Source organism: Gasterosteus aculeatus, chromosome 10 (assembly GCF_964276395.1).
Source record: "Gasterosteus aculeatus chromosome 10, fGasAcu3.hap1.1, whole genome shotgun sequence".
NCBI lineage: Eukaryota > Metazoa > Chordata > Actinopteri > Perciformes > Gasterosteidae > Gasterosteus > Gasterosteus aculeatus.
In genome coordinates, this window is record NC_135697.1 from 5,955,399 (window position 1) to 5,983,238 (window position 27,840).

At 45.4% G+C, this 27,840-nt stretch overlaps 1 protein-coding gene across 5 annotated transcripts in view; it reads right to left on the bottom strand.

Annotated features, from left to right (window-relative positions):
- angpt1 (angiopoietin 1) overlaps nt 1–27,840 on the bottom strand; it is a 127,029-nt gene that overhangs the window by 36,045 nt on the left and 63,144 nt on the right. The window contains exons 1-2 of one of the 5 annotated variants that reach the window (XM_040188829.2): nt 8,785–8,957; nt 8,127–8,611 (exon numbers count right to left, since the gene is read on the bottom strand). The exons of 2 other annotated variants lie outside the window; for them this stretch is intronic. In XM_040188829.2, the coding sequence (XP_040044763.2) occupies nt 8,127–8,519 (393 nt within the window). In that variant the 5' untranslated portion in view covers nt 8,520–8,611; nt 8,785–8,957. Of the gene's footprint in view, nt 1–8,126; nt 9,172–27,840 lie in introns of those variants that run through there. 2 more of the 5 variants (XM_078081350.1, XM_040188828.2) reach the window with 2 other exon arrangements.

The following is a 27,840-nucleotide window of genomic DNA, read 5'->3' on the forward strand; positions in this document are numbered from 1 at the left end:
ACCCTCCACCTTTTGTATCTGTCTGATTCAGATGGATTCGTTTTTCTATTCCTCGATGTGAGAGTGCTTCTCTCTTCTCATTTGATCGCTTTTTTTTTTTACACTTTACACTTTTTTTTACGTCTGCACAATTATGGCCCAAAATAATGAATAATTCCTTGACCTAATGACCTTAGGTACAAATCGCTTTCATTGCACAAAAATAATTAGAGTGGTGCTTTAACATCAATGTTATGCGACATTCCTGCTAACGTGTAATTCAGGCATGTACAATATTGGTAATGAAAACGTGCCACAGACCGAAGGGGGCCACCTCCGCCCCCCCCAAAACGACACTCAACTCATATCTGTGCTGCCGAGGATAAAAAGACAAACGTCCGATACTTCCAGTTAAAGGGATGAAGGTTCAATCCGGCCACAGGAAGCAGAGATGGGACCGTTCCGTGTAGCTGCAGACCGTCCACCGTGATGATGTGTGGCTCTCACATTGCACACATCAGCCCAGACTCACCCACCGACTCTCCTCACACCACGGGACTAAAAAAGATGAAATACATAAGTGAGGTCGTTCGTGGATGCGCGGCTCCTATCCGACCGCCTCAAGAACAAAACAAAAATAGCAGAGCCAACCATTAGTTAAACGTCTATCTAACCCCCGTTGTGGGGGAGCAAAGTGGTTTATTTTCCCCACAGTATCTTGCACCCTGTCCTTATCGCCTTCTTTATTTTTTTTCACCTTTTACTCGCTTCCTGTCATCAGTCAGAGACGACTGACCGACTCCACGGGCCTCTCTTTCCAGATTCTTTCAACCATCCGATTGCAATTCCTTTTGTTTTGCTTTAATTTATAGCAACATTAAATCCGTCGGGGCTTAAGTCCAAAATAGAAGGAAAAAAAAGGAAGGTGGACCGGTTGTGTCCTCTGGAAGGCTCCCCGGTGTTGACAGACAAAGACATCCACTCAGAAAGCAACATCTGTCGGTGCGAGCGGAGGACTCGGCCTCCGAGGCAACATGTGGGGGGACTGCAGGAACCTTTGTCCCCGTTTCAAGACTGCAGAAGGATTAACTCGTAGGGAAACGAGATGAAACCGCTCACAGAAAACCTCTGCATTGGGTGAATGTAAAAAAAAAAAAAAAAAGGCACGTAGTGGGAGCATTACGAACTTCACTCTCCCTCTCCCTGCGAGAACAAGCAGCTCAAGACGCGCATGTTTTTATCTTTTCCTGTAAGCAAAGCCAGGGGGGTGAAAATAGCGGCTGACGCATTACAGTAAATTTACACTGTGAGGAAATCTTGCGGTATCTATTGTGAGCGGCTCAAGTTCTCAAAACGCGGTTTCAAACTGTCCGGGCCGAGTTCCCTCGACCTTCATCAAACCTTGATTTACAGCGCCACAACCTGAATGGACCTAAAAGCCTGGAGGAAAACAAACAGCAGCAGATACGGCTGAATAATATTATCATCTGCTCTGTTTATCTGCTCTGAGTCATTATATAACAAAAATACAACCAAGATAGCAGCCCGTTCGGAGACTGAAACCATTTCCAACACAGTGGAGATTTGCGGCGTCCGTGATAACGCCACCGTACTCGCCCCCTAACTGCTAACGTCTTACGCTTTGCTCCTTCTAACCTATTACTAGGCTCCTATTCACGCAGCCTCAGCAGTGGCAGAGATACAGCAGTGGACCTCGTGCTTTTGGCAGCTCTTCTGACCATAACTTACACTCTCATTGCAAATGACTTCCACTCGACTGCCCGTAATAATATTATTTATACTCATTCCTTAGAACAAAACCTTTGCTCTTGTTCCACTCGTTTTAACAGCAAATATTAAAACGCCACAGTCAATACCAGCGCACAGCACTTACATTCACAATGCATTACATCTGCTTTCATCAATAGCAATTTACAATTAGCAATGAGTGGGTGGCTCCTGGTTTTAAGTCCTGCAGCTGAAATGCTTTGGTTTACTCTCGCGGCTCTCATCAGTGTCTAACTGCAACAAAATTGGAAAATCGCAGCAGACAACAGAGTTAACAACTAAATGTTGAATGGTGTGGATACTTTGTGGAGTTGGTGGAGACCAAAAAAACGCTAAATATAAAAGTGGACTATAATATTGGACTGCTTTCATTCAGTAAGTAGCCCAAAAAATCTACAATTGCAGTTCAATACCTGAGTGACACAAAGCAGATCACTTTCTATTCATGAAGCAGAAACAGAAAGAAAAAAAACTAGCAACGTTTCCGGGATAAAAGTACTCGAGGGCACATGCAACCACAAACCATCGGAGCAAGCTCTCAATTTATTTTACAGATGCATCAGCAGGTGCCAAGCTACAAGCCTTCAAGCAAAAATGTTTCCAGAAGGGGTATCGTAAATCCTACGCCGATTTAGACAAATGTATAACCGTATAATTCAAACAAAATAAATCCCCGACATAGTGCCCACCAGGGAGCGATTCCCTCCCATGAATGATGGACAAGGAAGCAAACGCTTGCGTTGTACCTGACAAGGGCAACTGGACAGATTCAAGACACGGGGAAAGATTGTGTTCTTTGTTCACAGAGCTTTAAAGAAACATGAGTGTACAAAACCTGCCTGGCCAACATCAAACCTTCCAGCATACTTAGGGCCACGGCACTGAAATATGTCTTTGGGAAAAGAGGGGGGGAGGGTCTCAAAACAAAGTGGCCATATTGAGCGTGACAAAACTACTAATTGCCCCTTTTCCTGTTGCTCATGCACATTAACAACGTTGGGCTCCGGTTGGACGTGGAAACCGCGACGTGTTTCCCTACTCCCACGACGTGCTAAGCAGAGAGCGCCCTTTCCTCCTGGCTTTTAGTCATACTGAAAGTGTGGCCGAGACGAGTTCTTCGGGGATGCTGTTATTCTAGTGTCCTTCGGTAATTTCCATTTCCAAGTCTTTGGGGTCAGGACGGAAGAGCTTTTTATTCCTCGGAGCCTTTCTTAGCCTTTCTGCATCATCCGATTGTTAGTTCTGGCCCACATTATCAGTGAAAATAAACACTCCTGGAGGCGGTCACCCCCTAAAATAGATAGCTTTCTGCTTGGATCCCCAGGCATGCTGTGTGGCCCTCTGATAGCACTGAGTAGAGACATATTCACCCTTTCTCGTATGAACTGCTGCCCACGTGTCGCTTCTGAACCACTGTTATTGCAGCGCGGTCATGTTTCGGCGAGACGCAGAAAGATGGGAATTTCACAGGGATGAGACGCCGTCGACAGCTTTCCCCCCTCCCTCCGTGAAAAAGCTTAGTTTGGCGCAGGCCGTCCTCTTTTAAGGAACGCCGCTCTCAGCCACTTTCTGCCGTCTCCACCAGGAGGGAAACAAAAAGATCCGTTGCTTTCACTCCCAACAGATGAAGCTAAATTTGGCTAGTGTTGCCAACTTCCATCTTGGACAAATCTTCATCTTCCTTTGGCGTATTCGAAGTACAAAAGATGTTGTCAAAATGTGCTGCGAGACGTGTGCGTCATCTTGACCGATGCCTTTTCTTTATCTTGAGTAACCAACCCATTCTGTTTCCAACAACAGATTTTCTTTCAGCCCAACAACAGCCCGGCAGCCTTGTTACAGGCACTTAAAGAATGACGTATTAAACCAATCAGTCCACTTATTACCCGTGGGTAGAGCTTAGTTTTCAAAACTCGATACTTATTTTTGGGATCACGGAAAGTGTCTAAAAACAGCCGCTATTTGATTCTTAATTTGTCACGATTAAGTCAGACGATATACCACGTCACAGATTTAACTATATTCTGGGAAAGCTTCAGTGCAGCATGTGTTCATAAAACCAACCTTGAAGTACGGTTCTGAAAGGCATTGACATAGCTATTGATATCAGGTATGGATTAGGTACTAATGTTGAAGATTTATACAACTCTTGTCTGTAAAGTCAGAGGACAGTTGGCTTAATATAAATACCTGAGAAAAAGGGAAACCTTAGATGCAAGACGACTTTATTTTGCATTTTTTCACTCCGGTCGAAAGCCAAAGTGTAGAAATACCAGACTCTTTGTTGGCCCTGGATCAGTAACTTCCAGGAAATCATTTCTCCTGCTAAACTAAAAGTTTTACTGGCTTTGCCTTCATATTAAACAGATAGATACAAGTGTTTATTGATCTTATCCTTTCTTTCTCAAGAGAGCAGATAAACTACTTTCGCTTTGTTGACTGCTGCCATCCAGCTTAGAGCAATAAAAGACCAAAGGAGAGCAATCCTTCACCACGAGGGCTCTGAAAAGCAGCCTGAAGGCGCTGCTTTGGGCTGGGGACTAATAATTGGTGCATTAAATGTCACAGGTCTAATAGAGCTGTGGTTGCATACGGTCGGGGGTCTTGGTATGTTTTACATGGTGAATGAAATGAAAAGGAGTGGAGTGATTGGAGATCAATCGTGGTCAAGAAAGAGAATGCAAATAAAAATACCTTTTTTCAATGAGGTTGAGACCCGCGGAAAATCGATTAGTGGTATTAAGCCAAATGGATAAAAAAACACTTTACTATAAATGTGGCTCGTCGTCACATTGTGGATTTCTGTATCAGCCCATCTTCTAAAAAATAATCTAAGGCCACCGTTTTATAGATTTCTACAAAGACACTACACAACTTTAGGTAAATTGGTTTTGCTTTATGAGGGAAGCAGTTTGTTTCCTGCTGCATCTCCTTAATGACAGTAAGGCCTCCTCTTTGCAGGCAGTAATTCTTGGACAAACACAAGTCACCTTTGACTGGTTAGGAATGTTATCAGGGTCCATATACTCTACCTTAGCTTGAGGAAGGAAAGATCTCAGACTTAAAATGTTTCCCCAACAGCTGTTTGCTGCATCACTCTTTCTCTCTCTCTGTTTACCCCCCACACTGGAGTCAGCAGCCAGACTCGGGAGTGCTATCTGAACTATCTATGCCTCCTCCGTTTGTCTCTTTCATCAGGAGCAGGCGCGACATCAGGGACAGCTTTCCCTTAGACAAGCAGTAAAAAAAAGAAACGCTGCCGTGATTAAGATAGATAGATAGACTAGCCTGGACACTTAATCTTCTGTCCAATGAAAAATGTTAACTGCATCCTGATGTTCCCCCCCATGCAGTGCAATTGGGCTTAATTACCGCTGTGTGTTTAAGTGTCCCCTCTGAACTGTCTGCGCCAATTCTTTCCTGCTAATCTTTTGCTAGTTACTCGCGTCCAATATATTTTAAACAAAATGCCTCCAGGGAAATTTGAAGGGTAGCTGCACTCTTAAACATGTTTTATATGAAAGACATCAATGTTGGTGTTAAAAACAATAAATATTTCATCCAAACACCATGTAATCTAATCATCTAATTGTGCATTCTGCCCATTCTGGGGTAGTCGACCGTTTGGGACCAATTTACTATTGGGGATAGAGTCTTCTTCCCTTCGCTGTGACAAGAGTGAAGCATTCGGGTGTTCCGTTTTCATTTAATTTAATGCCTGGCTAGATGGCTAAGAGCAGAGGGCCGGTGGCTAGCAGCATAGGGCTGGTGGCTAGCAGCATAGGGCTGGTGGCTAGCAGCAGAGTGCTGGTGGCTAGCAGCATAGGGCTGGTGGCTAGCAGCATAGGGCTGGTGGATAGCAGCATAGGGCTGGTGGCTAGCAGCAGAGTGCTAGTGGCTAGCAGCATAGGGCTGGTGGCTAGCAGCATAGGGCTGGTGGCTAGCAGCATAGGGCTGGTGGATAGCAGCAGAGTGCTGGTGGCTAGCAGCAGAGTGCTGGTGGCTAGCAGCATAGGGCTGGTGGCTAGCAGCATAGGGCTGGTGGCTAGCAGCATAGGGCTGGTGGCTAGCAGCAGAGTGCTAGTGGCTAGCAGCATAGGGCTGGCACGGGGGTGAAGTTTGATTTGATTTGATTCATCCCCCAATTTCTAAATATAATGTGCTATAAACTATTATTAGACCAAAATCCTAAAATGTATTCAGCGCTGGATGAAAAATGTCTGCGGCCCAGTAAGCCTCCACAGTGTCAAGGAAAGAGGCATGGCTGGTGGTGATGGCAGACGCTTTCACAGTCTGAGGAGAGAGTTACTCAAGGGGTCTCATTAGTCAAACCTTCAGTCTACCAACGCCACCGTTCTGTTTTCATAGTATCACTTGTACTATCACAGACGGACGAGGTCCACTGAGCAAAGATAAAGCCGGTGTTATTTCACCCCTGGCCTTTCTTGACACATTGATCGCTTTTGGGAGCCATGCAGAAACATACGCAGGTTTGGAGAGTTTAAATAGGTAGCTGGTGCTGAAACTCATCAATAAAAGAGAAAAAGGGCGAGTTTTTGCAGCTTATTTTAGCTGTATAAAAGATCGTACATACACACACACACACAGAAACCATGTACACCATATTTTAGACCTCGATATACACCATACAGTGAGTTCCTCCTCAGAACTCCAATAAAGGCCGGTATATTTTGTACATTCCAATGATATTACACATTCTGCAATGTAAACTCGAAAAAACCTCTCATACAATATTTCATTTGCATTTCTATCTTTGTTTTGTGGTTGAGTGTACCTCCTAAATTGCAAACTCAATCAACATCTCGCTGTAAGACGCCGCGACCAACGCCTGGGTAATTGATGAGGAATGACTATTTCCTCCGACCTGAGGAGTGAAAAGTTTACCGAGAGTAAATGAAAAGCAGGCGCACAGGGGAGAAGCTCAGACACGTTTGGGTGGACACGCTGATTGCTAATGGATAGACTCGGGTGGTATTCCCCGGTTCCACTGTAGTCCATTATATCCATGGGGTGTTATCCGTGCACGCCGTTGCTTTGTCGGAAAAATAATAAACCATTAGCTTTACGCAATGAATCAGATTGATCCTGCTAATCTTTACTTTGAGAACAACATTGTGGGAAGTTGAGGAGCTGGGGCTGCCCAATCTGGAGGTTTGTTTATTTGATTCATGTATTCATCTCAGTGAGATAGTCTTGCTCTCTTTGGAGACACAAAGTCTAAAAGCTTATAAAAGCAGAGTGCCTGCCAAGCCGTATCAGTGATGGCCTCACGATGATTCGCAGCTCATTAACATTAAAGTAGAGCCATATTTGGACACGGGAAACACCTCGGTGGATCTATAAATACATTGTAATTTAGCTGGTCAAGAGTCAATAAATAGCAGTTAGCTGCATGAAATAGAAAGATAATTAGATATTCTGTAGAAAAATAAAACGGGTTAGGGACTTTTTTCTTTGCTTAAATGGGGGTCTGGATATTCAAGTTATGTCCTAGACTTGAATAAATAAAGGGAGCATTCTCTTTCTCTGTCTTTTTCTTCTTTCGGCCGTCTCCAGGGACTCTCTCTGACTTCCTGCCATTAAAGAGACAGCCCACTGGAGAGCAGGGGGTGACTGACATATAACTACCTCTGCTCTATGGCCGCCGCGCTGCGCAACTCAAACGGACATCTGTGGAATTTGCTCAAAGGGCAATTTACTCAGGAAGAAATGAAGAGAAAGATAAGAAACATTGATGGATTTCTGGACACATACGGAGCAACAAACGAGAGGGGATGCAACGTTACAAGAAGTCAGTGGGGGCTAAGAAAAAAAACCCTCAGACAGCTGTGAGACATCCAGGACAAAAAGTTGGATTCAGATAATATACACAGTTACATAAGAGCAAAGCAGGGTTTGTTGTTGACTCTCTCTTCTCCACACATTTGTCATGACATTATCGGGTGTGAAGAAACACAGCCGTTCCGCGAATTGACCACAATGTAACAAATCACGACGTCAAGGGCATCGCACCGCATCACACAGACAAATCTCAACCTCCGGTTGCACATAAAACCTCCCTTACCACAAAGACTGTGACAAACAACGTGTGGACCGGGAGAGAACCGCGTTGCAGGTTTTAGTCTGGGAGCCCGGTCCAGAAACCAGAGCGAGTTATCTCGTGAAGCCACAGGCAGACACTCTGCGGAGACCTCACACGCTCCCACTCTACACTACGGCGTGACCCCCTCTAAAGAGACAGACCCGAGTAACTGTTTGGCGTTCCGTCGTTTTTTGTAAAAGGACCCTGTTGGTCGACTTAGTTTGCAGCTGCGTTTGAACCCCCCTCCCCTCCTTACCTTTTGCAGCCACTGGGTATAATTCTCCATAATGTGCTCGAGCTGCTGGATCTTCTGGCTGGCGAACTCGGGCTCCGGCGGTGGGGCGTCTCTCTGGAGGGAGTTGCCTTTGTGCTGCGGGCCACCGGCCTTGGCCTCCCTGCAGGCGCCTCCTCTGCCTCCCTCGCCCTCGGGCAGGATGAACGTGTAGGTGCACTGGCCATGCTGGATCTTGTGAAAGCGTCGGCTACTGCTTCCTCCAGAACTGCTGCTGCCACCTGTGCTGCTGGTGCTGCTACTGCTGCTGCTGCTGCTGCTATCCGTCCCTCTGCGCTGCTCCCCTCCTCCGCAGCTCACTATCACCAGAAGCGCTGCCAGGGAGAACAAGTGGGGGCCCAAGCCGTACCACAGCATCGTACAGGCCTGGGGTCGGAGCTCCAGGTGAGCCGGGTTCTGGTGTCTTTAGTCGGCCCTTCTTCGTCTCGGCCAAATGTTCCCTTGAAAAGCTGGATCAGAAAGCGGCGGAGTGCATTTTTAGCCTGTGTCATCCATCCTTACAGCTACAGTTTCTCTCAACGTGGACATTTACGCATGCTGCGTCTCCGAAGCTCCTTTAAGTTCTTGTCCCGGCGGGAAAAGTTGTACACATGTCTTGCAGAGCGACAGCTTGGTTACAGACCTGATGCTCCTCCAGTAAATCAAATACTGGGCGCGTGCATTTATCGATCTGCGCCTTTCCAATAGGTGGAAGCTGCGACGGTGTTGTCAGACCTCCCCTGGTCTCTCTGCCTTCCCGTCCTGCTCTGCTCTCTGACTCAACGACTGAGCAGAGCGAGAGGGACGCTCACTGAAGAACAAGCTCCAAGCTTTTCAGAGCACTGTGCGCCTGCCCCTCGCAGAGCCTGCAGAGGAATGCGTGTGTGTGTGTGTGTGTGCACGAACGAGCGTGCGTGTGCGCGCGTGTGTGTGTGTGTGAGCCTGGCAAAAAAGGGACCCCAGCACAGAGGATGTGCTTAGACTATGAGGATCGGTTTACAGGCACTGCTGGCTGCTGGCTCATGTGGCCGACCTGCCTGTGTGTTGACACAAAAGAATTCAAGATACGACTTCAATCCCCTTCGTACTGTACCGTGACAGGTGCTGAATCACAAGTACATACGAGGGAGGGGCGCTTTTAGGTGTTTTTAGAATCTTGTTTTCAACTACTCTCGTGTCAACCTGCCGGGGATACAAGTCCATCATGGCAACTGAGATCTCCTCTCTGTTACAGCCATATCACGTTTTAGCATTTAGCATTCTACTCTCTGAAGTAGTTTGCGTTGTCAGCGGCGCAGTGACGCCAAGGAACGCAAGTGCGTGCAGGTACTGAATTCGTTTTGGAAACGTATATTTTCTCAGCAGATCTACATAATGCCCATGAAACTGAGAAAATATACACAACTTACTGGTCGTCTTTTCCCAGTGATCGTATAATGCGCCTTTGGCAAATGTGGGACTTCTTAACATTACCAGCAGTCACCACAGGTGTCGCCAAAACGACATGAACTGAAATCTGAAAACGAGAACTCCACCTATTTAGCGCTGCACTCCTCTAGGATCGCTGGCATAATCAACGGTTAAAAGAGGAATTTAGTTTATTTATTTCCAACATTTATCTTTCCTTGCCCACATCTTATCCACAATGCAACTCAACCACTAACACATAACAGATTTGGGCGGGTAAACTCACTTTCTACACCACCTGATCCGACTCGAGTGACATCACTCGATGCATTTCTCAGTCCAAACTTCAGCCTTTAAAGAAAAAGCAGAACTAATTTTGATGTGGGATTCTGCAAAACACTGCAGAAAGCTTTGATTCCGATTTATTCTCTAGCCGTCATCCACCACTGGATTATATGAGATGTCCGTACCTACGCTCATTCCTGCCGGCTGCAGCACGCCGCTATCACACCCGACCCTCTGCTGTTATGTTTTGAGGAAAACAAAAGCGAAATCCAAGAATGAGCAGTCAAAGAAGGAATGTCTTCATCATTAGGCCAGAAGAAGGAGCAGAGTGAGGGAACACAGCGCTGAAAGGCTCTGGGTCGAAGGTCAAGTCCTTGTTATGAACAGTCCATTAAAAATCTCTGATTCGGGGAGACACAGCTGTCTTAAAATATGGCCGGACTTCAACATTCCTCTCGGGTCCAAAACATCCAAATCTGTGGGTCAGTGCATGTGCTCGCGTATGGTGCGCAGTGCCTGCCCCGTGTTCACATTGTTATAATGAATGAACCGCACGGTCCCGTGTGTGTGTGTGTGTGTGTGTGTGGTTGATGGAGTGTGTGTATTCGGTGATAGCAGGGCGCTCTGTGTGGGAGCTGAGGGGCGTTCATGAACGCATGAAGGAGACCCGAGATAAACAACCCGGACCGGCTGAGACACAAAGCATGAGCCAATGTCTCGCGGGGCGCTCGGCTCCGGTGGACGTACATTGACATTGTCCTAAAATCGCTGGCGCCAGTTACCGTTGTCCAAGGGAAACGAAGAGCGCGATAATCTGCACCCCTGCTTGTCAAATGAAAACCACCCCATCGATTCTGTAAAGAGCTACTGAAAAGACTCCCTGGGGAAAAGATGCAACACCGGTCTTCTAGTTTGCTACACCTGCTCCCCTGCACACTCTGCACGTACTGGATGAGCCCTCAAGTGGCAATTTAATTTGAACTCTTTTTGTTCAAGATTCTTGTTTTAAAAAGTTTGCGACGGAGTGCCGGGGCAACTGTGAGCGAGCACGGCTGATACAAGTTTACCTTTCATATCAGCCCATAGTTATCTGGTAGAAATGAGGTACTTAAGTCTAGAATATGACTATGGGTAGTGTTTAGTTGATCCGTGATATGTAGGGTTATCTCGTAACAGTGGAAAAAAAGGCAAAAAGGCAAAAAGTTTGATTTAGGACCGGTTGGTTTTTCTCAAAACCGTGACCTTTGTGAGTTTGTCACATCGAGCAGGAAATGGACCTTCAGTATTCAGTATATCAAAGAACGTGCTGTTAATTTAACAAACATAAAAGAACTCAACAATCTCAGCAACTACAAGGCACGCTTCTTAACAATTGACCACTTCCACATGGGCAATCGATGCAAAGTTAGTAATTGATAGTAAATTGTGCACACGGTTAACATCAACATCAGCATTCTCATATTTTCTTGTACCAAAGTCAGCCTTAACTTGTCCCACAGCAACACTGTTTAGAAACACAAGCGGTTTATATTTCTGATTCGGTAACTTAGTGGCGTGATCTCAAATCTCGTCTCTCCTATACTTCCTGTCCCACACATACATCAACGCACACCCAGATTAGTAAAATGCACCATTTTGCCGGTGCCCGTCAAATACAGTGGAGGTCATGTGGGTTGGGAGAGGCCTCGAGGCAGCTGGCCTTCATGAGAATCTGGCTTTTGTTTTACTTGAGAAAAGTTTGGGAGGACGTTTTGTGCAACTCGGCATCAATCTGAATTGGACACTGCCTTCCGCATGTGATCTAAAATTAATACATGATGTGGGAACGTAGAAGATCAGAGTCTTTAGATCTTGTTCCATCCGCTTTTGATGTTACTTACCGGTTAAGCCAAGGAAGCCATTTCCAAACAGGGGAAGGAGAACAAACTTTATTTTTGGCCTCACATCTTTTAGTTTAATAGTGTTTACATGACTAAAGCTTTTAAATAAATGCACAAGTTATATTTATATTATTGATCTATTCAACTAAAAGCAAAAGGCACACTGAGCACATTAATGCATCAGTTTTTTTGTACAATTATTATTCTAAGTATATAAGTATCAGTCAGCAGTTGCCATGGTGTTGCAAGGCAAATGTATTTGTGGGCACATTTCACCAACAAGGCATGTGCTTCATGATTTGGAAAAACTTGTCCATGCATTTATCTTCATTAGACTCGACTACTGTAAAGGTGTGTTTACATGACTGTAAAAAGTCAATCAGAAAGCTACAGCGTGAGTCCTCATTACGAAAGTGGATCACAACACACCAGTCCTAACGTCAGCTACTCTATGGAGTTTCAGTACAATATAACTATTATAAGTAACACATGAATTTATGATTAATTAATGCAACTCTTTGTTCTTCTATCCCTGGCAAGAAAAGGAGAAAACTAGTAGGAATGCAGTTGTCACTGGATGCAGAAGACAAAAAGCGTTCCGTTTGACTCCAAAGAGCAACCTCAGCAACTCATTCAGACATGCTTGAATGGCTTCAGCACTCTCAGTGTTTGCCCGTTTCTTTTATCTCCAATAACTTGAATTTGATTAAACGGTTGCGTAACCAAGCCACAGCACTGATGGCAGCTTTTCAATGGCCAAGGTTTTGCGGTTTGTCACGGTGCAGGTGATCAAAGAGTATGCGCACACACACAGACGACCTCAAACACAGCGTCATGGTAATGCCGATCCTGTGCCAGCACTGAATCACCAGCAAAGCGCAACTTTTTGCATGTGCACTGCAGGTCGATCTTGTATTATTGTCGTGTCCAGTCTAGGAAGGATTTGGCATATTTTGAGTACCTTCTAAAAAGATCCACAGTCCGGTCTGTTGCAGACTTGTGGGGCCATTAATCTCACAACACCAGCCTTGTTAGCAATTTGCTAAGTGACGACATTACTTTCATACTCTTTGGCTCAAAGGTGAGAGTTGAGGAATTATACATTTGTGTTTGCTCCGAGTGGATTTCTGCTGTGTGCAGGATCCTGTCGGAGTGGATGTGCAGAAGGGCATGTATGTAGCATGCATTGAGAAAAGAGTTACACTGCTGAAATACTCTGCAATAAGCCTACAGAGTAATACAATCACGTTTTTAAGCCTGCTTACAAAAAGTCTTTATGAAAATGATGCTGAGGCTCAACCAATAACGTTTTTCCTTATGGAGAAGAACATAAGGAGGAAAAGCAGATGTCCAGCGAGTATGAATTTGAACAAAGGCCCAATACGAACACATTTACTTTATTTGGTTCATGGCCTTTTGAACCAAATATCCACAACCTCCGTCTAGAAAAAGTGCAAGGGAACGCTTCTGGAGTCATCCGATGTGACACAGCACCGTCATGTGAAGTAGCCTGTGCATTTTAGCATTGTCATTGTGAGCATGTTAGCATGCGGGCACTAGCATTGAGATCAAAACTCAAACAGTTACTGCAGACATCGTGCAGGGAGAGTGTAAAGAATGTTTCAGAGTCAGCAATATCGCACCAGAAAAAACAGCAGACGATTGTGACATGTGGCTCCCTGGAGCCATGATGTCATCAGGGTGAGACCACTGGAAGACTGACACCGCGGAGCCATTAGCACAAGGTGGCTGTCATTCTTCGTTAAACTCCCCCCTCAGTTCTCTGGGTCTGCACCCACCACAGGCATGGTCTCCATCACCTAGCAGTGCAGCCATAGCACCTCCTTGTCCCGCCTCAAATCCCCCCAGCCTCCACTCATGAAGGTCAGGCCGAGGTTAACGGACTCGTGGTGAAGTGTGACAGTGTCACCAAAGAAACAAATAAATGACAAATGACTTGGATCCTTTTTTTAAATTTTAGACCTCCAAGAACTTTTGGTGTTGATTTTGCCAATTCATCTCTATGAAGAGAAAAATCCATTTGAAAGCGGTTGTCTATGTGTATACGTTCTAAGACGTTCTGTATGTCATTGTGTGCTGAATGGTACCGGTCCCATCCGAGGTACCCTCTGCCAGCGTCTTACCAGCTTGCTCTAGTTTACTTAATTTCTATTGCGTACCGATAATCAAACGCTCCTTCATAGTGCTCATTTAGGGAGTCACTGTCTTGAGGAGTCCAAGGACGGAGGAAAAGCAGAAAGTGTCAACCAGGCAGACCCAGGGCTGATAAGGATGACATTTAGAGACACACCAAGCACCATACAACACTCACGCTTTGTTCCTTATGTTCACATTATGTTAGAAGACCACACATTGCATGTGATTGGATCTTGTGTTGTGGCGAGAGAGGACCTGCTCCTCCTTGACGCCAGTTTATAGAAATCTTTTCTTTTATATCTAGCAAGAAATAGAAAATGTAATGTTTTTCCTTATGTTAGTCGGTTGTTCTTCCGGCCTGCGGGCCGACAGAACTGCTCCTGCCTTTGCAAACGCAGCGCTTATACTCCACCTGTGATCTGACAAATAAATCTACCAGAACGAGAGATGTCGTTTGGCTGAATCCTTCCAGATGTCCCCAACCGGGCTTCCAATTTTGTTCACAATCTTTCAGTACGGAGGAATCTTTTTCTGTCCCAATGGCGTGAACCCTGCTTTCAGTTTGCAATCCAAAGCAAAGCCCATGTGAAAACAAGCCCACCGACCAATCCCGACTTTTGCTGCTGCAATGCTCAGTTGTTGCAAAGGTCAGACGGGGGCCTGGCAGGACTCGCGGTATCTGCAACGTCACGATGGGCTTGCAACTCTCTGCTGTGCCACCGATCCAGAGAAGCCGCGTAAACACAGGACAACGCAATTCTGCAGGAGACAGAAACACAAACAAAAAAGAGATACAGCCTAAAGACACACAAACACAATGGTTTGTGCAAACAAGCATTAAGGAACGTGAGGCTTCAGAAGTGGCTTGTTGATTGGTGTCTCAGGGACGACAGACCAAACTCATAACCTTGTCGAGCCAAACACAATACGAAGCATAAGAAACAGACGTTTTTGTCCCCTAGTTTATCTTCCTTTTGCACAATACTTGGGGCATGAATTGGCAAGACAAACCGTTTCAGTGGATCCCCGTGCTGATACACAGACGTCTGCGGCTGCGGTTTATGCCAACTTTGCCGTGGCCCCCTTCGTTGTTCTGAGAGACAAGAACGCACCAAAAAAATGTAAATTGGGGCGAGCTTTCCAAACAAACCGGATTTTTACATGAATCATTTCAAACACTCGTCTTCAAGTCCAACCACAGCTAAACACAGAAAGCAAACCTCCGGTCATTCATGGCTAACTACAAAGACATGTGGGTGAGTTTACTAGCATCCCTGAAAGCTTTTTTTCCCGACTCTACAATAGAGGTGTCAAGTGCAAAGCTTTTTCTTTTGTAGCCTTAATAGTTTAAATTAAAAGTTGGAGTTAATGACAGGCAAGAGGCAGTATGGCAGGAAAATTATAGCTTAGTTAACGCCTTGAAGTGCCATTTCCTGCAATATAGTCTTTGACCATGCCCAATAAAACTGCTCCCTACAGTCATTCCCTGCAGGATTCATAGACACATGGGAGGTGGAGACCCTCCACGCCCAGACAGTGGGTGCCTAACCGGCCAGAGCCTTGAGCCACCTTCACCCGAGGCCTATTTGGCAGGTGCCGAGTCCGAGGGAATGCCAAGTTCACAGGGTAAAGCGGGGCATATAATCATCCCGAGGTCGGCTCCCAGTGTCAGTGGGGAACCGAAGGACCCTCGTCCGTCCCATTGCTCGGCCTTCAGCTAATACTCTCCACGTATATTCTTCATCAGATACCGGAGAGGTGAACAGCAGGCTTACACCTGATACCAGCTGATGACTGCTGATATCACCATGTGTAGGGTTGCACAATCAGAAACAGGCTTCTCCGTCAGTCAGAGCAAACACGCTCAGACAGTCTCGGTGTTCGTGAGCGCTCCATGGCGTCCTTCAAACAAAGGAACCTGATCTGCTGGGAGCACGGGGCAGCGGGCGCAGCTTTTAATTAGCGATAACTCATTTAGCTGCGGCTACTTGGACCACTGCTTGACATCCATCAAAAGGACGCTGATGGAGGTGCTCTTTGTTGGCCTGGGACGGCCTACGCTGTCCAGTGTCATACATCAGAGGAGAAACAGTAAGCCGAACCATATCGTATTACTGGCTCCGCTAATTTCCCCGCTGGCGAGCGCCGCTTGCTCTCTTCATCTTAATGCACAGCCAGCTCGCTGCCATTTGTCATGTTGCAATTTCTTCCTTGGTTATGACACAGAGGGAAAGTGTATGACATCAGCTTGCGGTTATTTTATGGCGTGGACCTGCATGTGGAATCAACAACATATATTGAGTCAGTGGCTAAGGTGTGTGTGGGTGTTGTGTGAGATCATGCACGTGAGAGCAATAAATACTCGTACCTTTTCAAGCGCATATTGCACGCACATAGGAAGCGCAGAAGTGTCTTTCTTCGCGGATGATGCATGGTGGTCTATCAAGCCGAGATGAATGGGGCAAGGGTGGGAGAGTGGGGGGGGGGGCATAAAACATCGGTTTTACACTCCCCTCAGCTGACACCTAACTGTATGAGGGATGGAGGGTGGGGAATCAGATAAGACCCGCGGCGAACAAGGGCCGTTCTTTGTGCCTCACCGCCCCCCCCTCCTCCCCGCCTACATCCCCCCCACTGCTCTGTTTGTGGACCGTATGTAGAATGACGCGGGCAGCAGCGGCGGTTTCGTCGATTCTTTCCTAACTGTAATCCCTTAATGGACGGAGGGTTAATTGGCCCGGGGCCAAAGAATGTTCACAAAGTCTTTTGCCGTGTCCGGCAGTGCAATAACAGAGAGACTCGCCAGGGAAGATGGATCCGTACCGTGCTGTTCCGGACGCAACATCCATCTTGAAACCTGTGTTGTATCGGAGCGATGAAGTGATAAAAGCGCGGCTTATTTGCAGCGAGCACAGTGGCGAATACCACTCAAGTTCCCTTAAACTATGTTATTAAATAACATAGTTTAAATAAAACTGTGATAAAACTGTGAAATCAATTAATTGTTCAAAGAATGTTAATGAAGTGAACATTTCTGTTAGCCAGCATACAAGCCTGCCTGCGGCTCATTCAACAGAACACTGGCTAGATTCTCTTCTCGAAGTTAATACACATACAACCTCAACATTTTCTTTTTTGTTTCTTTGATTCGTAAGATTTAATCAACTAGTATTGAGGCATAGCAATAAATAACAAATATCTGTGAGAAAAACATTCATATGTAAAGTATTCGTATTTGGCAGTTGGTCATTTTTATGTGATGAAGACAAATATTTGGTTTAACAAAATACATATCTACAGCTGGCTAGTTGGCTAAGTAGCTTCTTGGCTGCCGTGACTGTTTGAGAAAATGGATCATTTTGTAACTGTCACAGGGTGAGGTCAAGTTGGGTTTTTGTCAGCATGTTTTGGTCTTGTCATTTCCGTTTTATTTTGAAAGTAGTAACCTTCCTCTCGTTTCAGGTCACTTGCCCTTCCTCATGTCACCAGTCGAATCGTCTCCCCTGATTCCTGATTGTGTCCACCTGTTTCCCATTACCCTCATGTGTCTTATAGTCTGCGTCTCCCTTTGTCTTGTGCCTGAGTGTACCACCGTGCGATCACCCAAGCCTCGCCACAGCCACAGGATTTGTTAATACCATTGCCTTGTCTCGGAATGATTACCCCTTTATGTTTTTCCTCTGAGTAAGAGTGACCTTTTGTTGGAGCTTCTTAGTTTTAGTTTTAGCGCGCTTTCGAAGCCGTTCGTTTTCCTCGTTTAAGAGAGATTTTAGTTTGTTAACTTTCGTCAGAAACGCTGATAGCTCATAGCCGTTTGTTTGTTTTTTCACGACGCGAATAAAGACGCCAAACCCTCTGCATCTGAGTCCTCATTTTTATCTGGTCCTGACAGTAACATGAAAATCTGATTTCGGTACCATCCTTGCTCCCGTAAAACCTTCCTATTGGCAATGACGGATGAGGGTAAGCATAATATTTACTTTGCTGGTAACAGCTGACATTGCCTAAACATATATTGTCTTGCCAGTTTATTTATTCAGATTTTCTCATTTATTTGGGGAGATAGTCTTACAGATGGATGGATTGGAAAACGGCTGAACAAACAGCCCGTTTTAACAGGGGGAAAAGCCAATACGTGTCTATGACTTTGTGAGCATTGAGGTGGCCTGTCTTTCAACGTATCACTCTGGTCTTTTTTCTCTGTCCCAGTCTGTTTTCAATTTTTTTCCCCTCAGCTGTACTGGAATCACCTGATGAAAGTGACGCATATTTTCATCCTGTGCAGCTCCGACGCAAATCAGCAGCTTGCTGCGTTCATGGAGGGGTTGTGACACCGCGTATGGTCGCTTTGCCAGAGGTCGTGAATTCATCAATTGCATGATCGAATATGAAATTGTTGTAGTGGTGAATCGCTTTGAAATATGTTGCATTTCCCATTATTTGATCATTTCATTTTATATTGGGATTTCTACATGCACAATGTGCCGTCATCGCCTCCTACTCATCGACTTACCTGAGGTGACAACACCTTTTATGACTGTTATGTAATATAAAACTATTTTTCCGTAAATTGTTCGTTCCTGTAATTTGTTGATATGTGACGGTCACGGTTTTGATTGTTGTTTTATTACTGAATCACATATTTAACAAATGTTACCACACAGAAAGGAGGCTGAAGCAAAAATAAACCGAGTTCTCCGTCAAGACAATAATTGCTGGTTCTGACCTTTCCCTCATTTTCACATCCCATCTGCGATAATTTGAAGGAATTGGCTTGTTTTGCTCGTTTCCAGCACATTGAAGATCCCTCCACGAGACACAAGGGTTTATTAATGTGTTTCTGTCTCCAGTATGTATTGTGACTATGACACAAGTTCACCCCGGCCCCCCTGAAGAACAGTGATCCCCATCTTCTGGCACATCTCGATTCCACCTGGGAGCGTCCGGATTAAAACTGTCACAACGTCATCATCGCAAATGTCAAAGGAGCACATGCGTCCCCAGCACATATCAACAAGCTGATTTGCGTCCAAAACGGAGATTTTCTGCAGCTTTTGATTGAGATTGAACACAAAAACATTGAACCAAAAAGATGAAGGCATATTACATGTTATTTATCTTCTCCTTGCACAAATACCAGCTGGGATCCCACATTAGAGCTGCAACACACACGTTCTCCGACTGGTGCCAAACCTGCTACTGTGCCAAAATGTGATTTATCACACTTTGAACGGATATGCTTTGGGCTGCAGATTTTTAGGGCAACCATATGCAAAACAGTGGCCAACAGATATGACTGCATCCCTCTGCGCCCTCAAGAAGTGAGACGCCCGCCGAGCCAAAGCAGTGGATTCGTATCTCTTGCCACACGGTTGATCCTGTGCAGTTCTCCACTCGGAGCGCGTGGGATTGTGTGGCAGTGATTTGAATAAACAAATAACAGTAATCGCTAATGTTGATAGCGCCTCACGGCCCTCTGATAGCCGGAGACATTTATAGACCTAAATCATAAAAGACAAGAGAAGAGAAAAAGAATAATAAATAGTAAAAGGAGAATTTCCATCTTGGGAAAAGCAGAGAAACCTTTTCTACAGTTTCTGTTGAGTATAAAAAACGGGCCTGCGAGGCGTCAATGCGTCAGTGTCTGGCGACGCTCGCCCCCGACCATTAGAAACACAATGAGCTCAGGGGAGTGGGAGACGTAGCGGAGCGTGGACCCTGAACGCATCACAGAGAGCGGCGTTATGAGCGTGGCGAGCGTGCCTCCTTGTGAGCTGGCGGCGATTCACCTGGTGATTTGGGTGAGTCTGTTTTAGTGATCTGTCAGAAATCTGTGCTACAAACCAGATCTTTACCCCCCCATGCCAATAAACCACCCATACACACTTCAGCCGCTTCAAGGAGGTGAATTCCTCCGCCGCTGATCAGAAACAAATGTCTCATTAAACTGTCACCATTTGATGAATTGAGTCCTTTAAATGAAGACTCATGTGTCCACGCAGCAGGGGTCACTTGACCTTATCAATTTCATGCTGGGCAAATTAGGCGGAAGAAGCGGCGTTGGACGCGGCCGCGCTGTGTATACGCTTACCGGAGGTCTGTCACGTCAAATGAAGCCAGAAGCCCGCCCGTGGTTTACATCACGTCACCTTGTCGGACGGGTCAGCAGGGCCACGCTAAACACAATCAACGAGTGGCCCTCCAGGACACGGCAGTCCGGGTCCTTAGTGCTTGTTTGGGTTTGTGTCTATGAACTTGTCATGCACTAAAGCCACTATTGCCAAGTACAAATAAATGGAAACTCATTTTGCCAATGGGGAGCAAAAGCACCGGCACATGGTGCATGACCCCCCCCCCCTTCCCCCCCGTGACCTCGGGGTTTGACCAACTATGCCGATCCCTCCGCTTGTGTTTGTTGCTCCTGGCGCGCTGACGTTTGACAGAACTGGGGCACGGCGCTTCCCACTATACCGGAGACGGGCCGACGGCTGTGGCACATTCCCTGCTGTCCCTGCAAAGGGGAAATCACTGACGGCAACTTGATTTGATTTATTAGGAAATTCTGTCAACTGTGTCATTGTGAAAAATGAGAGATTACGGAGAACAAACTATATTTCCTGAGGGACTTTACACTGGTCGTGCAAAAGTCAGGCTGATGCCTTGATGGCCCACGGACGTGAACGACACCATCACACAGAACGGTGTCTGTTTCTATGTAGTTGCTCTTAATGTTTAGTCGGTGAAATCCGACAGTATTATAATGGTTCTCGGTGGCCCAAGGAAGATGTACTGTATTGTGATTGTGACAACCAGTCACCTTCATTTTAAAGAAAATTCCTTCGCCAAGATAAATGCTTGTGTCACATTTCTCTATTCAATTCCTTCTTATCTTGGACTTTTTCAGGACTGTGTTGAGCAATGGGAGGAGGCCAACAGGCCGATGGGAAGCATGTTTCTGCAGAAAGATCGACGTTGAGCTCACAGCCGATTTAATGTGCAGCGGCCCGAACGTGGTGTTGAAGATGTCTCATTTGAAGACGTTGGAGTGACCGCGCCCGGCGGGCGTGGGTGGGAAAAGAGTTCTCTCAAACGCAGCCGAGGCCCATAGCCTTTCTCACTTAGGTACGAGTTTGGATGCTGGGAATATTTCAAGGGTTGCACAAAGGGAAATTCCAAACCGAGGCGGAGTCTCAGCAGAACACAGCAGGTGTGAGACCGTATAATACAAAATAAACTATTTATTTGGCCGGTGTCATTATGGGTCGGCTGTTATTTTGCACAAACTGTAAATTGAGGTTGAAGATCATAATTATAACGTTTTGTCCAACTCGATGTATTTTTATAGGTTGCTTTGGTGCTTAACATTACACATGTTGAACCATTAAACGACATTTGGGGAAAAGATTTGCCTGCACGTACACAACGCAAGGATTAGGCTTTTGGGGAGGGGGTTTGAGACGGAGGGTGAATACAGATACATAAACGGATATATACAGATGCAAAGAAGTTTTTGCCTGAAAACTAACGCATGATTAGAAACAAAATAAAGTTTTGTCGTGTCATCACCCGTCTTTTGTGCCTTAAAACTCAGACTTGACTCGACAATGCCCCTCGGATTGTGAACTTTGACATCCCACTCTCCCTTGTTGAAACCTATTTGCATCCCAGTGAAACGGACATTAGAGAATAAAATGAAACTTTTAACAACGAGCTGGACAGGGCGCTCATGTGAAACTGCACCTCGTCAATTGCAGCTTGTAGTGGAACATATAGAACAACCTGGAGAGACAGAAACAGAAAAGGTCTCTGTCTCTGGTGAAAACAGCCCTGAGGACTGAGAGTTCTATTCACAGCGATGAGAAGCAGGCAGGGCGAGAGACTGTCGCTCTATCCATGTCTGCTCTGTGTCAGGACTACGGACAGCACCACAATGACTCCCTCTCACACACACACACACACACCAAACATCGCTGAGCAATAGTAACACACACCTTGACCAATAATGGTTTTACCATTTTTCTTCAGGTCCATAAAGCTTAAAAAGTGGATCAATGAGCAAGAAAGCAAATATATACTTCAATGATCAGTCAAAGCAGGACTTTCGCCAATAATAGCATTAATAATAGAACGTAAATTACCTGGTTATGCGAGACACATCGTATCAATGCCCAATAAAGTCCAACATTCATGGACCAGCACACAACAGCCCAGCGATTGGTACATGATGTCACGCCATACGGAAGGGCTTCTGTCTGGCTGCACACACACACATACACACACACACACACACACACACACACACACACACACACACACGTCGGTGTATGGCGTCTACTTCATCTTCTGATAGTTCATAGCAGGCTTCTTTGACCTCAGTCATAATCTCCGCTGAGGTTGAGCTGCAGATTACTGAGGAAAATGTAGCTTGTGCTTGGCGCTAAATTCACTACTTGATCAATAAAAGAGCAGAGATACGAAAGATATAAGAAAGCATTTTGATCGAGCACAGGGGGCACGGGGGGGGGGGCGCAACACCCTTGGTGTGTTAACTTTTAAACGGCCCAATGAACTGCGAATGACAGCATTTGAATCGTGCAATGTGAAATGTGCTTGTGTGTTTATCCCGTTAAAGCCACAATTACATTGGCAGCAAAAGGGTTTTTTATGTAAAAGTTCAGCTCAGTTCCAGTGTGCTTGCAGTTCCAAAATGCATCCGTCATATTCCATGACTATTGCATTGTTCATTTTAAACAAAGCCTTAGATAACTCTTTGTTTCGTCCACAACACTTTTTAAAATAATGGTATATTTTCCTGAACTTGTGAGTCCGTCAAACTGCGCCAGCACAACCTTTTGATAAAACATTGTGAAACAATGCAATGTTTCAATGTTCAATGTGCAAGGTCCTTTCAAGAATCACCTTATTTGGCCGTACAACATTTGTCATAAGTCTTTTTAACGATTTCTGAGGTCTATCTGACCACGTAGAACACGTATGAATCCACGCCGTCCTTCTGTAACACACCAAACGTATGTTACGTATGTGTGGGACCGTTTCTATCATCCGTAGCTCGCCTATCCCCCAATGCCACCTTTCAACACTGTATCTACCCCGGTACTTTGAACATGCTGGCCCATTCCTTTTTGGAATCATTTCATGTTTGCACTAAACACCTTCATATGCTTTGCTGTGTTTGCCAGAAAAGCTCTCCACGCATGGAGATTGGCCAAGATTGATGACCTTCCGAAGTTTTATTAAAAAGTCAGAGTTGGCCGTGTCGATGCCACCTGTCAGTTCCGTTGAGCATCTTCCTCCGTGGGGTGTCCAGGCTGACCAGCAGGATTTGAGTAAATCCCACAGTTTTTGGTGACGACTCAGCTGAGAGGGTGACGACGCATCAACTTGGCAAAAGCCCACCGGCAACATCTCCCATGACCATAAATCAGCTGTATGTTCTACCTTTGATACAAAAAATGCTTTTGATTTCCCCATGACAACGTTCTTCTGGGGATTACAGCATGAAATGACAAATATCTCACTGAAAGAGCGAGCTGTCAACAGAATGTTCAAAAACGGCTGAAACGAATGACTCACTATCTTGTCCGCGTGTACCTTTGTGGGATTTGACCCAGCCCATAGAAAACAATGGGATATAGTTACAATGGAGCTCATGATCTCTGAGGAATTTTGTGGTCGTCACTGTGATTTAAAAAGAGCAAAAACCATCAACTAGCGAAACAAAAGCTCTCACCATTTCTTCCCCTCAAGCTCAGAATGCAGCTTTTCAGTAAAAGTGAGTGTGGGAAATTGGCATGCTAACGCGAGTATTGTGCAAGATTCAGGATCAACTTAATTAAGGACAAAAGGCTAAACATTCATTTCACAGAAAAAGGTGAAAAGCTAAGGATGTTGTGGGGAGCTTTGTTAGATCATGCTTGGAATCTTTATTCCCTACTTTCAGTGAAAGCCACAGCAACGTTGTGCAGTTTTTCTTTGCACATGTGTTGCTACTTCTTGGTATTCCTGGGTTGTTATATTTTGTAATTGAAGCCATAACAATAACTGCACACCTTTCCCAGTGACTGCTACTTGGGTCCAAACCTAAATCCTTTTCAATCATATTTGACTGTTTCTTTTTTACGCCATTTCTTGGGGGAAAGTATTTGTGTGGCTTTAGCCATTATATATATTATAGCATGTTACTCATTAGAAATGTTTTTCCTGAAATGGAAAATCATCTGTTCATAGAACCATTAGATACCATGCAATGAAGTGCAAAATGTTTCCCTCTTAGTCCGCCGATTGAATGTAATATTGTGCTTGAGGTAATATGAGTGAAATACCTGTTTTATTGTTTTAATATTAATGTATACAGCTGGGCTGGTTTAAATGCCATGTTGGAGGCATTGACATGAGGCTGAAGCTTCAACTATTCCGATACAATAAGCACCTGCATTTCCCATTATGTTACATAATTCCTAACAAACCTGGTTTATTCAATTTCTCCCTGCCGGTCTCATCGTGCACCTGATGAAAGAGGCCCGTGGCACGAGTCCATGGATGGCTGTCTGGCAATCGGTCAACTATTTCCATCATTGCTGAAATATCACCCCAATTATTGTGGAAAACGTATTACAATTACCATTAAGTTTGGTGCATGTGTGTTCCCCTCATGATGAATTAGAATAAAATGATACCGTGACCTTTTATCTAAGGCCATCAAAAGGTCAAAACGTAAATGTTTCCTACCCTTGTGGTTTGTGATCGGAACCCTGCTAAACTATCCCTCAATCTTTGTCATTACTGCTAATTCCCGAACACGCGTCTGCTAGCGTGCTTACAGGCAAAAGTCAGTATGTTAGCATTGTAATTGTGTGTGTGTGGGCTGCCACCCCTCATACGAGAGTTTGTTCACCAAATCGGAGCTTCGTTTGATTCTTGATCCACTGAGTTAGGTTGGATGACTTATGCCGCCTCAGTCAGATCAAAGACAAATAGAAATCTAGCTTGCAACACTACTATGAAGGGTGAAGTGGATGTATGACTAAAAACAAGCAGCTCCTGCTGGATAAAGAAATGCACTTGGACTAGAAGAATCAGTAAGAATCACACAAGCGGAGGCAAAGGGACATTTGCCTCAAAATTCAAATGTATTTGCACGTATGTCTCAGTCGTGTTACATTGACGCGCATTGTGACAAAAGGTGAAGGGAAAATTCTGTAAGAAAGGGCAGCCATGAGTCACAGACCTATAAATATCCCCTACTGGAGAGCAGAACGCCTCCACTGGGCAGCAGTCTTTTTTCCTGCAATTATAATGTAGTTTAATATCTGCAACTTAAGTTTGTCAACCTATTGTCCCGTTAGCTGCAGAGAACACGCATGCAAACTTTCCTCAATCGGCTTGCAACGCCTGTATATTCATAAGGGTCCAAGGGCAATCATTGGCAGGCTGCTTTATTTTAACTATTGTCGATGGCAAAGTGCGGATTGAGCGGAGTGAGACTCGGCCCACGTGTATGAATCCAGTTAGCTCATCTGAATGTTGTGCATTAGCTGAATTTCAATGTCATATTTTGCCTAAAGTGTTGCCTTGGAACCTGGAAATCTGACTAATTCAGTGATCCGGTAAAGCATTTACTAAAGTCCTCTTATTATTCAGAAGTCCTTGGCGTCAAGCCAACGCACATGTGAACCGGGCAAGGCTACTGTCAAAGGAAAAGTCTCATGCAAGCTAATGTCGACTCACATTGAGCACCACTCCAACCCAATGACCGCTTCCAACAAAAGATTTCCCGAGAACCACTGATTACTGACACAGAGTACACAGGTGGAGGCCAGCCAAGTTTATTTGTATAGCCCTTTTCAACAACAAGGCAAATCAAAGTGCTTCACATGAAACCATTAACCCGTTAAAACATATGGCAAAAGAAAAAGAAATGCAAAAATAATTACCAATAGTTCAAAAGTTGATGAAATAAACAGTAAAAAATGTCTCAGCAGACCTGCAGCTTTCTGTTCCAGATGTGTGGAGCAGAAGAACTGAAGCTGTTTCTCCATGTTTGGTTCTGACTCTTGTTTCATTTCCTGTTGATATAATCTTCAGGTGATAACAAGTTGATTTTGCAAATGTCTTCATACGGCTGCCAGGACCGACCGACCAATAAGACCAGATGTCCCTTTTCTCCTCTTAACTATTGAAAATATTGTCAGACAGAAAACAAGTCAACCCCCCAACGTGTCAAAATAACGAATCACTGGGCTCAGTCACGATACATTTAAAGAATTTTGAGTTTAAATCCCAATAATAGTTTTACAATGTGTAGCGCATGTCAGGAAAGACAGAGTGTGCGTGAGTGAGAGACCATGCATGCAATGAGTGGAAGTGGTTTGCATTATTCCACTGTAAAGCCCCCCCCCCTCAGGGCCTGGTGTCACTGAGGTGATGGGAGATTGTACCCACACTCTTCCAAGTGTATGGAAGTACCGCTCAATTAAATGGGTTTGGTATCTGCTAAAAGGTGTCAGGGCACGGCAGCATGGCCGGCCTTTTCATTCCCTTACACCCTCTATTTTTACCCGCCACTGACAGCACATCCAGACGCCACATGGAACCCATTCCGACAGGTCGCCAACACCCGGATGCCAGACCCCCACCTCCCCCCCTGCCCCCCTCCTTCCAACCACTCTGGTCCCAACACCGCAGATTAATTGACCCTCCGATGTTGATTCAGTCCCGGTTTTATGCCTCGTGTTAAACTGAGACATCCCCAGCAGCTTGAATTGCACCTGCGGGACCGAAGGACTCATTTCTCAGTGGTTACACTGGAAACAAAGTAGATACCAAACGCGCCATGAGCCATCTCGTTTCATTAAGACGGGCTTCCTTTTCATTCCTCCCCCCTCCCCTGCGTGCGCTGCCCTGGATGTCCGAGTGGATCTGTGGTTGTACAACCGCTTTCACAGCTGCTCGGTCTGACCGGCAGTGTGTTGCACGGGGCCTTGAAGCGCGCCGCGCTGCACCTGTGCGACAATGTGTTGGATTTGGCATCGGGATGCACGCAACTGGACAAAGCTCGACATCTCTAATGTGACAGGAAAGGCCTCTGGGGTCGGCAGGGACCGCTGCAAAGAGGGTTGGCTTAAGATGCTCGCTCTAAATTGCAGGGCGGCCGCTGCCAACGCGGTGAGCGTGCGTCTGTGCATGCGGCCGCGAGTAAATGGGATGGATCGGAAAAAAACCCACGCGCTCCCTCGAGTGGCCGTTAATAAATCTGACCTCAAGTGATGAGTGTTTTTGCTCTGGTGAGCTGCCTCATTCGATTTGTGTTTAACTCCCTCGTCTGTCACACACACACACGCACGCACGCACGCACGCACGCAGCGTCTGGCTGGGAGCCGGCGAGAAGTTTCCAACGATCATCGTTGAACAGGCCAAAACCTGCAGAGTGTCACTAAAAGTGCTGCTCGTGTCCTTATCTGGAAAACGGGACAGAAACGACTTCCAGACCCAAAGCGGGGGGGTGAACAATGTGCTATTTCAGATATTGTAGACGATTTGTTTTGCCTTTGAAGGACACTTTTTAAAGTCCAGCATCTTGCTTTTTGAATATTGCTGTTGCAAAGTAGACTTGAGTCTACTGAGTACACATGTGGTTCAACATTTTAATTCTAGTGAATTCTCGACGGAAACGGGCAGCTACAAATCAAGAGCTTTAACTCTAATCCCATTTTTCAGCATTGGTTGCCAAACTGAAGTAGCAAGCGATGTCCTCCCTATTCTACCTCTGAAATGATCTTATGTGCTCTGAACAAGCAGCACGTAGTTGTACTGCAGTGTTGAAATGTCACTTCATGGCTCCTGTGGCTTCATGTATTTCTGCAGAACCGGGTTCCTCAGTCGTCAGAAGCACTGGTTGCACTGCAGGATTCACTTTTCTTGAGAAACAAAGTTCACGATAGAAATCAAAA